This window comes from Hevea brasiliensis, chromosome 15, assembly GCF_030052815.1.
Source record: "Hevea brasiliensis isolate MT/VB/25A 57/8 chromosome 15, ASM3005281v1, whole genome shotgun sequence".
In the NCBI taxonomy this organism is placed as follows: Eukaryota; Viridiplantae; Streptophyta; class Magnoliopsida; order Malpighiales; family Euphorbiaceae; genus Hevea; species Hevea brasiliensis.
Window position 1 is genome coordinate 74124535 of NC_079507.1, and position 12393 is coordinate 74136927.

At 30.2% G+C, this 12393-nt stretch overlaps 1 protein-coding gene across 1 annotated transcript; it reads right to left on the reverse strand.

Moving 5' to 3' along the window:
• Positions 1-1407: 1407 nt before the first annotated feature.
• On the reverse strand, positions 1408-3063 carry LOC110670933 (probable galacturonosyltransferase-like 4). Its single transcript, XM_021833253.2, has one exon. It carries the CDS (start codon positions 2965-2967, stop codon positions 1915-1917), a length of 1053 nt encoding a protein of 350 aa, XP_021688945.1. The 5' UTR covers positions 2968-3063; the 3' UTR covers positions 1408-1914.
• Between the last annotated feature and the right edge of the window lie 9330 nt (positions 3064-12393).

Sequence of the window (12393 nt, forward strand, 5' to 3'; positions counted from 1 at the left end):
TTTGCCATAGGCAGACTTTTGATATTGGGACACTTCGTTGAGGCTCATTATTTAGTCTGTGGTGTGGACCCTGTTTTAGAACAGAGGAACGGGAAATGAGGGTAATGTAAGATTTTGGTGGGTTGGCTATATAAAGGACAATTTGCGGATGTTGTAAACTTTGTATCAGAATTGAGCCATCATGTTGTTCCACTGGATTTACTGGGAGAATAGGGCATAGTCTAACACGAGCAGCCAAATGCGTCCACCTTTGATTCTCCTCATGTTTGTCTGTATTCTGTAATTGGTATTTTCATTGTTGTATTTGCTTATTATTAATTATTGAAGAGGTGTAATTGAAAGGATTTTGAATTTGGTGGATTCCGACTTTATTTTTAAAAATTTGAACCGCTACTTAGGGAGAAGAGCTTGTTTGCGTATGGAATAAGATAAATGATTTTTTGTGGAGAATAAAACGACAGCGTATTGTTGGGATAAATATTGAATGTCAAGGCAGAAGCAGATGGCATTTTTCAATTTTCCTGTCATCAACTAAAGTCTTGTTTGGCATTGAGTTTCAGATCTTAAAATTATTTTTCTGAATAAAAATACTATTTTAAATATCGTTGAGAAAAACAATTTAAAAAAGCTATTTTGATATTTTAGTATTTTTATGACTAAAATTGATCAAATTTAATTTTTAATTATTTTTTAATAATCTCTAACTAATATATTTAAAAAAATTATTTTCTCAACAACAGTTTAAACAGTAATGCCAATAGGCCCCAAGTCATGCTTGACTATCCAAACTGAAAATTTAGCTACGAGCAAGTTGACGCTCCTCTTATTAGATCTACACATTTTTTAAGTTATCGTGTAGTTTATAGTTTTTTTTTTTTAATAAAGAGAGTAAAAATTCGAGTCTGTTATATTTATAGTCACTAAATTAAGGTAAGCGCTTGTTGATGCTCCTCTTATTAAATATTCTATACATTTATGAAACCGTAGTGTAGTTTTTATTTTTTATTTTTTAGTAGAGGGAGTGGAGACTGAGTCTATCAAGTGAGTGATATATTTTTAATCATTGAATTAAGTCAAACTATGTGAGAATATAACCTATAAATCTATAATGCCAAATTGTATATTTCAATCTCTACCAAATTATCTGAGTGTAAGCAATAACTATATTAGCAACTATATTTATAATTAAAGGAAAGATATAATGAAAATAAAAAGATTTTATGGTTAATTTTTTTTGGGAAAAATCATTTTATGTTGTAAGAAATTTTTGTCTATATTTAATAATCATATAATATGTATAGAGAGAGATTCATATATTTATCTTAAATTATAATAAATTGAGTTTAAATTATTTCTGTAATGTCAATTAATAATAATATACAAGACTATTATGTTGGAAATTGAATATCCATTAAAATGTTTCACGCTAAGAGTGATGCTGGCATAATGCTGGATTAGCCCTTTGATGCCTAACCAAAAGGTGACATGCATTATCTTGTTTTGTTTATGATGTGTATATATACAATTTCAAACCTAGCAACTGAAAGATCAACGATAGAGCAAAAAAGGGCAAAAGTAAAGAGTGAAAAAGTAAAATTAATCAACAACTTGGTATTTCCCTCCATGATTTTAATTTTGAACTCAACTGCATGAAGGCTAGCTGAAGCCATGGGGAGTTATAGGATGCCACACCCCCACCCTCAATCACTGCCTTGCTTGGAACAAACCTTACTTCAGGCTTGTTCTTGCATTTGTCACCAAGTCTCATTCAAGTCATCATTTTGTCAATGTGGGAAAAATACATACATATAAAAAAAGCCTTCCTTGTAGATCCTAATTAGAGTTCGTAATAGACACGATCTCACGCTTTTCTCTTCCTCAACATTTCCATTTCTTCTTTTCTTCCTCATTCGGCTATTCTTCTAAGTAATGTCTTGATGAACGGTAGAGATCATATGGAGCCCACAGATGATCAACAATGCATGGTTTCCTAGAATCTAACCTCAGCCATGGCTTACCCTTGCCACTCCAATGGAGGAGGCTAATTGGACCAGGATGAAGGCTCCTGCATTTCCCTTCAAAGTTATCACCACCTAGCCCATGTTGGTTCCACCTATGATCCACTGCCTTAATGTTTCCAGCAAAAACAAGCAAAAATGGTGGCAAAGAACCCAACTGATATATTCTCTTTTGTTTCTGCACTGCCATCCACTCCTCAACTTTCTGTGTATACTCTCCTTTTCTCCATTTATCTACGTCCACCACCATCACCCCCGTGTTAAAATAACAAGGAATCCTTCCTTCAAATGTTTTTGCCATTTCTGGGTCCGACCAAAATGTTTCGGTGAAGTACTGACTGAAATTTGCATGGCAATATTCTGGTGCAGCCACCACCTTATCCTCCATATCCACATCCCATAATTTTGCAACATCATCCACCACGATAATATCAGAATCCAAGTAAATAACCCGTCTCACATGGGTTGGTATGATATCAGCAAGATATATTCTTGCATAATTTAAAGGCTGGTCCAAAGCTTGTCGAATGGACCTTGAAATCTTTCCCTGAACCCGCTTAGAATCGAACCTATAAATCTTGAAGTTCAAGAAAGGGAAGGTCGAGTTTATGCTGGAAAAGAGCTCAGGTTCATAATGAACGAAAAGGAAATGGAATGACAGGTTTTCAGGGCACGTAGAATGTTGTAACATTGAGAGCACTGCAGCCATTGTACCTCGAAGATAATTAACGTCTAGGGTCATGGCAACATGGATAATATCACTCTCCTGTGATCCACAACCATCGCCATTGCGAAAAGAGGGCGCTTCCCGGAAAATGGGAAGCTCCGGGGAGGGCTTCCGAATAACCGTGCCAACACGGATACTTCCTACTGTGGTGGTGAAAGGGTGGAGGAAAGACAGGAGGCCAAGGAGGAGAAGATGGGAGAGGAAGCTCCAAATCAAGGCCATCCTGCCTAGTTAGGGCTTTGGGAGTTTTGGAAATGCTAAAGAATCATGACAAGGTAGAGAGAAATGTATCCCAAAATTAAAAGGAACAAGAGAGAAAAACAAATGCTTGAATGAATTTAAGGTTAAGTTTGGTGAAAATTGTGAGGAAGTGAAAGAAGGTCGGATTATCCCTAGACTTTGACAGTACCCTTTTTTAAAATTTTGTTCTTGGAGTTAACAAAAAACAAACAAATTAAAATGAATTAATTAACAAGTAATAATCTATTTCAGGGTTTAAATTGGTTTTTGAATGGTTATTAAGAATTTTCCTTAGAAAATTGGGATTGCATGCATCATTTCCTTCAATCTCTCTATCTGATTTGTAATTAAGCTTAACAACTTTGTTCTATTTTTGGGTCTTAGGTTTAATTTCAAATAAATGAATCCTCTTATGCATGTGCTGGATTTGCTACTTTTTCTTTCCTATATTGATTTTGATTCTCCTGGTCAGTCTCCATCTAGATTATGATTCACAAGGAGTAAGAAATGATTCTCATTTTTATGTAATAATTTTATTTTAATAATTAATTATCATAAATTTTATTATAAATAAATAATTAATAATCTTTTACCAATAAATATTATTAGATTCAGTGGTAAACGCACTATATTTTCAAACAGAGATATTATAAAGAATAATAACAATAAATATTAAAAAAATTAATCTTTTATAAACAGTAAAATTAACAATGAGAAATACTTAATTTTTTATTTTGTTTTTCCTTTTATAGAACCTCTTTCGATTTTTTAGTAGTTAATTTAGCAGTCTTCAAAATATATATATTTTCCTTTAAAAGAGAAAATATAGCTATTTTTGTATCCATCAGACAGATTTTATCCTAGGTAGGTAGGTGGCAACTATTTATAGAAATTATTAACATCTTAAAATAGAAATTTATCATTCCTATGAGCCTGACATGATAAATGTTTCGTGCCGATAGTCCATGATTTGGTGAAGTTCCGACACCGAGCCCAAAAACCTATGGGCCCAATCCTACAACTTGTCTGGGCTTACTCTTATCCTTTTTCAGATGTTAATTTCCATTTTAATATTTCAAAAGAAAATTCCTTTTTTTTAATAAAAATTTAAAAATTTGACTTGTTGGGAATCATAATTATCCAAAATCAAATTGATTAGAATTAACTTACCCAGTCAATTCCAACATAATATCTGTAAATCGGTGAATTCAGTTCTCTGATTTGAAGGGTTATGAGTGTTATATACAAAGAGCTTGAGCTTTTTTTTTAATAATAAAATATATATATATATATATAATACCAGCAACCTATCATTCTTTAAGGAAAATATATTTTTCAATATATAACATATGTATAATTGATTACTAATCTATTAAATAATGGCTGATGAGCTGTTTATGAAGAGAAGGAAATCTACAAGTATCTATATAGGTCTTGGGGTGTACAAAAGTCTCCAGCATTGATATATAAAATTAAATGGGTGAATCATAAATAAGTTAAATATTTTTTTTAATAAATATTTAATTACAAATTTATTAAATTTATTTTTATATAAAATTGAGTAAATTTATAAAAAATATATAAAAAATTTGTTATCCATGATCTAAGTTGATTGGAAAGGATTTGGTATTTCAATGAGAAACATAGGATCCTAACTCAAACCAAAGATTTGAATGGGAAAATTAAGTGATTATTCTTTACACTGACAGAGAGCTAATTGATTAATTACTAATTAATGTAAAGTGAAAGGTTAATTAGGGAATAAATTAAATTAAATACAATTGTATTATTCAAGTCACGTTAAGCATACAATCTACTCATAACATATCAACAATACAATCATTATGTTACATTTGTAGCAGGATACACTCTTCTCATTGCCCCTAATAGATTCTTGTCTGCCTTGTAACCCTCATCAAATCAAACCCACCATATGGGTTTCTTAAGGGTTTGTTTGGAAACCTAGAAAATCCTGCCCTAACGAACATTCCAGACTATTTACTAAAGAAAAAGAAACACTAGCTAGGTAATCATATGCAGTACGCCATTAGAATCTAAATGTCACAAAAACCACTCATTAAAGCAAGGATTAAGAGTTCCCAGATGTCGGCAATGCTTCCTAATCACACACTTTCTTAGTATTCTCATTGGAGGAACTGAAATTTGGAACAACTTTTCATCCACTTTGACTGGAGGAGATTGAACAAGCTAAGTAATAGAGTTATTGGTGGTAAAAAAGATAAAAGAAAGTTGGCACTTGTCATGGCAATGGTGGATGTTAAAAACCTAAAGTAATAAGTTAATTTGAAGAGGACGGAGAGTTTGGAGCAGAAGGAACATGATGGCTTCCATGTTTACATATCCATGCCTGACCCCTCACTCACTGTAATATCAAACCTATTCAATTGGGTCTCTCTCCAATTTCATCAAATCTCTTGAAAGTTTAAGGCAAAATTATATACTTGTTTCTCTTTCTTTGGACCACTTTCCAATTTTTTTACACTCCTCTTCTCTTCGGTGCTTTGCCTGACTTTTGCACCTACGACTGACGCATATGCTTATGTCAGCACCCATCAACACTCGTCCATCACTCGCTTCCCTTAACTTAATTTCTCTAACCCCAACCCTAACCCTAACCCTAACCCACCCATTTCAAGAATTTACTGAAATACAAATGGATTTGTTTCATTTGCAACTACAAATGAATTTTCAATGAGTATTACAATAAAAAAAAAATTATTCAATTTATGAACGGATTTTAAATTTATTTATAAATTATTTAGTTTGAAAAAAATAATTGTGAGATTTATAAATGGATTTGCAATCCATTTCAATCCATTTGTAAATCTCATAATTATTTTTTAAGCAAAATAATTTACAAACAAATTAAAAATCTGTTTAAAATCCGTTTGTAACTTTCGTTTGTAAATTTCTAAGTTTAAAAAACAAATATCGAGAATTACAAACATATTCTAAAATTCGCTTAAAAATTTAAATGGAAAAAATTCTTTTTTTTTTAAATCCCACCTTCAATTTTAATTAGAAATGGTCACAAATGGATTTTGTAATCTATTTGTAAATTTTGGAAGAAAAAAATTCTGCTTTCTTGAAAACCTTACAAACAAATTTTTGAATCCATTTGTAAATTACACTATAAAAAATAACTATACCCTTTTCATTTTTTCACTTTCATTTTCTTTCATTTCACTCACATTCTCCCATTTCTTTCTCCCATGACATTTTTTTTTTATTATTTCACTTCTATTCTCCCATTTCACTTTAATTTTCTTTTCCCTTTTTTTCATCTTCATCTTATTCTTCTATTGTTTTTTCCTCTAATTTCACTCTTTGTTCTATATTTTTTTATCACTATTTTTTTCATTTTTTTAATTTTCTTATTCTCTAATTCCTTTTTTCTCTTATTTATTGATTTCCTTTTCTTATCATTAATAATATTGTTTTAGTTATAAAATAGTATATTTTTAATAATTTTCAATTAATATAATTTGTTTCTCGAAAAATATTATTGTGATTTTATAAAATTATATTATTTTATTTATAAGTTTTTATAACATTATTTCATAGTAATTTTATTATAATATATTTCTGATAAATCATTATTTACAATTTCTATAGATAAATTATTTTTAATAACATTAGTATAGCATTTTTGTAATAATATATTTATGGTAAATTATTTTTATGATAAATTATTATTATTTACAATTTTTAACTAATTTTTTTTATTTCTTTTCTGTAAATACAAATGAACGGACTAAAAATTCATTTGTAAAGCACAAATGGATTTAAAATTTATTATTTTTTTTATTTTCCTTATAAATTACAAATGGATCGACAATCCATTGACAATATTATTTGCTGTAAAAATAATTTAACTGACAAACAGCTTGAATGTAGGTGTATTAGATACTGAGTGTATCAACTATGAAATTTGTACTTCCTAACTTCTGAATCGAACGATTGTGAAAACTGATTATACTGAATACAGTTTCCCCTTTAAATGTAATGTGATTGTGAAAGATAACTAGAATTGAAAAGCAAAACTGTATTGATTGTTGAAGAAAATTACAAGGTTTCTGAAAAGTAAAATAAAACAATTTGAAAATTAAAGATTACTTTGAATTGAAATTGGCAATAAATTTAAATGATAAACTGACTACTGGAGTCCTAAATTGATTGAACTACTGGAGTCATTTGATTGTTATTGATTTATTGATTGATTGAACTGGATATTTGGTTGAGTTGTTGGGGGCACTCATATTGTTGTATATCTCATATTTATAACACTCCCTGCAAGTCCCTGGAATAATCTAGAAGACCCACTTATTCTACATATGATGAAAGGTAACTATTCATTTCTTGTAACTTCTCTTTAATTTCTTATCACTCCATTAAACTACTCTCTTAGCTAACCACCTACTGTTGATAATCTCTTCTTATATTTATTTTATTTATTAATTCTCTTAAGCCTTCAATTAATTAAACCAATAAAATAAAATTAATTTAATTAATTTTATAAAAAAAATTAATTTAATTAATCTTAAGCCTACAAATAATTAATAAATAAAATTTAATTGTTTTGGTGCAAATAAATACAAACAGAATTTCCGTTAATAAATACAAATAAATTTTAAATCTGTTTGTGAAAAATTACAAATAAGAATTATATGAACTAATTTTATTCCGTTTGTAAATTTACAAACGATTTTTTCTACACTATCCATTGTAGTATGGAAAAATCTTGTAATGACCTCTAACCAAACTATTAATTACTTGAAGGTTTTCTCAAAGATATCTTAACTGGGAAATTTTTATTTCATTAAAAAAATTGCATATATATATATATATATATATATATATATATATATATATATATATATGTTTTTACGTTCTTTGGTATCTTCGGCAAGAAGTATCACAGCTTTTGCATATTAAGACTAAATCTTCTATCCAGACAATCTTAAAGGCTATATATTTTTATTTAAAAAAAAAAAGAAAATTAGAAAAATCACTCACAAGAAAATTACTCAAATGAAATAATAAATTTAAGAAAATGAAAAGTAAAATAATAATTTAATTGTTTTATAATTAAAGTTAATTTTCTACATTATAAAATATGCAATTAATAAATATTATTATTTTTTGTTCATTGATAGACATATTATTTACCTAATAACAAAAGTTTTATTAGCTAATATTGATTCTTGAATTAAAAATGTTTCGATTTTGAAAACCCTAAACAATTTGATAAAATGCCCATTTGCGTGGAAAATTGAGGTAACTTGACCAGTTTCCATTTCTGAGCCAACTCGGTGGTGAGTCGTAATAGACTTGATTGGGTGGGTCTCTTTAGCACAGCAGACTTAAACCGTGCAGGAAAGGAAGCGGATAAGACAGCAGTGAGCAAGAAAGGTCACACGGTAGAATCATGGTAGCTTGAAGATAATAGGATTTTTTTTTTTTTAATTATAAATAAAACTTAAAAAAAAAAATGAAGTTTGATATACAGGCAAGCACGTGGAATGATGTGGGTTGCTAGTGACCCTCTCTCTCTTCAATCTTGGCATTCATTCAACCTTGGAGATAGATTTTTGCCCTCTCTGGCTAAGGCTGGGGCTCGAGGTACAGAATTATTTGGTCACTTTGGGGATAGTGTTATGGGTTATTGTTTTTGTGACTTTTTGTGGGGGCAAACATGGCTTGGCTTCTTCGATTATGCCCACTTTATAACTGTCTTTCCCCTCCTAACATGTCTTGTTTGCCTCAAAAATCTTTGCCACCCTACCAGTTATGATGCTTGTGGGAACCATCCTTCTACATCATTTATTTTTAATCACCTTTCTAATTTCATTTTCCAATGCTACATATTGCTTAATTATGCATATATTTTCAACAAATGTTAGGAATTGTTTACTAGTAAGAAAATAATTCTCTGTATTTTTTTTTTTTCATTTTCTGTGAAATACAAGAAAAAAATATAATAAATACATTCAATTGTCAATAATAAACAATCATTTTTTAATTTAAAAATTATTCATATGTTTTATAGTTACTCATTGATTAATTTAGTTATTACTAAACAATTTATTACATATACGATATATTGTTAGTTTTATTAATTAAAAACAAGAATTTAGAGATGTAAAAGTAGTTTAATATAGTCAAAATTTCTAGGTATTAATGTATTTGACTTATGGTTAATTAATGTGGTTCTCTTTGGGCTATAGGGATCACTAGTCGATGAAGAGAAAGATATCAATTGTACTTAGAAGTACTAGAAATCAACATATGGGAAACAAGTGATTAAAAAATAAGAAAAAATTGTAAGGCCGTAAAATTCAGGGGTTAACTATCTTGATTTGGGTGAAACCACAGAGAATATGGTTTTCTATCTGTGGTTATATAAATAAAAAAGGGTCAAAGGAAAGGACAAAGACTTATCATATGACACCATTTAATCTTGGCATGACCTCAAAGGATAAAGCTTCCATAAACACCCGAACAAAAAAAAAAAAAAAAGCTTTGAAGCTTTTTCTTGAGATTATTATTGGAATCCCATGAGAATGAAGCTAGGCAGGTCTCTGAAATCTCATAACTTTTGGGCACTACCTCATCACAGTCACAGACACAGTGGCCACATCCAAACAACAATGGTGGTGGACCTTTTTAAAATTTGTCAAAATTTTTGTACGCATGGTACAGTAGCACTCACGGAACAGAAGGATGCTATTGCTAGCTCTCATTAGTGCTAAAGAAAAAGAGAAAGAAAAATAACCGTAAAATATATAGCAGATAAAACCTAAATACTCTGCATCAAAAAAATTGGCACATGTGTGGAAATGTGCGCATGCAAGGCAATGTATGGCGGCTAAAGGCAACTTGTTTCCATGCCCAACAAGATTGAAATGTCTGCCCAACCTAGGACCACATTAGTGGGGACTCCATGTCCCAAAAACAAATTTAGCCGTAGATCAACCATGGACCCCTTGTGTGCCAAGAAGTTAGGGCACACAATAGATGATGTGTAGTTGTGTGGGTCCAGCCACGGTGGTTGTCGGGAACACATACAGACTACAGACTGATGAGTGGGACCAATCATGGGTTGAAGACTAGCTGCATGATTTGGGTGGAAGGGGGTTAGCGTTAAAAAGGTGACTAGTGGGTCCAAAACTCAGGATTATTTTTTACTAGTGTCTTATGTCTTAGCTAGCTAGCTAGATATAGCTCTAGCTTTCCAGAATTCTTCATAAGAAAGAAGATTTTGGTTGCATCTTTTGATGTAAAAGGTAGGACTTTTATTTGCCGAGGAAGAAGATCAATATGGTTGAGTCTTTTTAAGCAAGATTTGATTCAATATTTGGTATTGTAGTTGGAATTGGTTGACCATTTTAAAGAAAGAGGCTTATGGATGGTTGTGTGTGTGTTCTTTGTATTGGATAGTGTTTTGAGTTTGGTGGGTGCGCGTGCAGCTCAAGATGTGGGAATTGTGGTCATAATGGAGGCTGCCAGCCACACCCCCATAAGATTATTCATGACGCTTACATTCTGAATCATTTCTTGCCCTTAAAACTCCTAACTTTGATTCTAAACTCACCATTTTCCATCATTGCCTTTCCCACTCTTATTCTCTATCTTAGTTGCCTGCTCATTTTCACTCACCTTTTCTTTTGGTATTTCTATTTCTACACTGTGTTTATCCTCCCTGCCTATCTCCTCTACGTTTTAATATTACAGGAAACTTTCATTACTTTCCTAGACTTTATCATGTTGAATTATTAATTTTTATCAATACTCTTGCTGTGTATGCAAAGTCTTAAATTATAAGCCAAGAAGGGTGTAAATTAAATTGATGAGTAAGGTAACACAAGTCAATTACGTAATCTACTTAGGCCTACCAAGCACTAATTACTCCATTTAAACTATTTCTTTTTTTCAACTTAATTTTTTTTTTATTGAAGATAAATACATACATATGATTTAAGAAAAGAATATACTCCTTAATAAAAATATAGTAATTTTATTAAGATCTACACATAGATCCATCCACAATTAATATAGAATCTTGAAAGACTAGTAGCCCCGAATTTTTCCCCACAAACACACGCATAGCAACTTTCATTGGTATTTCAAAACTTTTTTTTTCAAAGTATAAACTTTTTTAATTTGAACTTAACTGAGACTATATCGTTAAAAATTTTGCATTTAGGTACATGTTTCTAATTTAAGGGTATTTTTATTATCAAGTTTTCCATTTTTACATATGAATGTATAAACCTATTTAAATAATAATTAATACACTATTTAAAATTATAATAACTAGTATCTAAAATTATGATAGGTCATAGTTAAAATTAATTCTAATTTCTCACTTTTCATTAATTAAGTATAAATCAAAATATACATCCAAACATAAATAAATCGTTATTTATCACGTATTATTTTTTTGTCTTTTTCTTTTTTTTAGTATGTATACTTTTTCAATTTATAAACTTGTATAGTTTGTGTTGTGCATAATTATTATTTTAACCGTAATACATTGATGATATTTTGGCACGTCTTTGTTAATTGAAACATTGCCTTTAATTTCTTTGAAAACGACAAGATGCTTCATATGATCATACTATAGTTTTCACCTTTCCATTATCCAATAGAGTATAGACATCACAAGAAATTTTTTTAAGCAATGGAAGCTTTGTATATATATTAATATTCATTATGCTGTGTTTGCTGTAGCTACTTGAGATGGCCTATAAACGGCAAATTAAGATCTCATTGCATTAATTAGTAATTACTTTATTTTTTTTGGTTGCGATGCTAATAATTGTTGTCATGCATATATAAAAACATATAGTCGATCTAGCCTATGATTATGTTTGTGTTCCATAGAAAAGTGTCAATGCGAATGACTTGGGCACATTAATTGGTTTCTAATTGTGATTGTTGAATGTAATTTTGACCTGCAGGCCCCATGTCAATTTTCTCTGTTCAATTCCTATTTCTTGGACTGTTTTCATAATCATCCTTAATTAATTTTAATTAATGCCTAATAATGTTTTTAAAAAATCGATCTTGAAGTAAAATTGAACATTGTCTTAGGAAAATGTAAGAAAATGTGGGCATGTGCTGTCAGATGGATAGATATATATAGTGGCTGGAAACTGATACTGGAAAATTTGGCAGAACACACTCAAATTCAGGAGTCAATAGTAGTAAGAATATAGACAAATAACACAAGGAAAAAAAAAAAAAGGCATGCGCGTGGGCATAAAATCCATTCCCCTGTTCTTGTCTGAAGAAAGATTTAATTTTAGATGTAATTTCAATTTTAATTTTCTTTTTTTTTTTTTTGAAACCATATCATCATCTTATTCACTTCATTATGCCTGC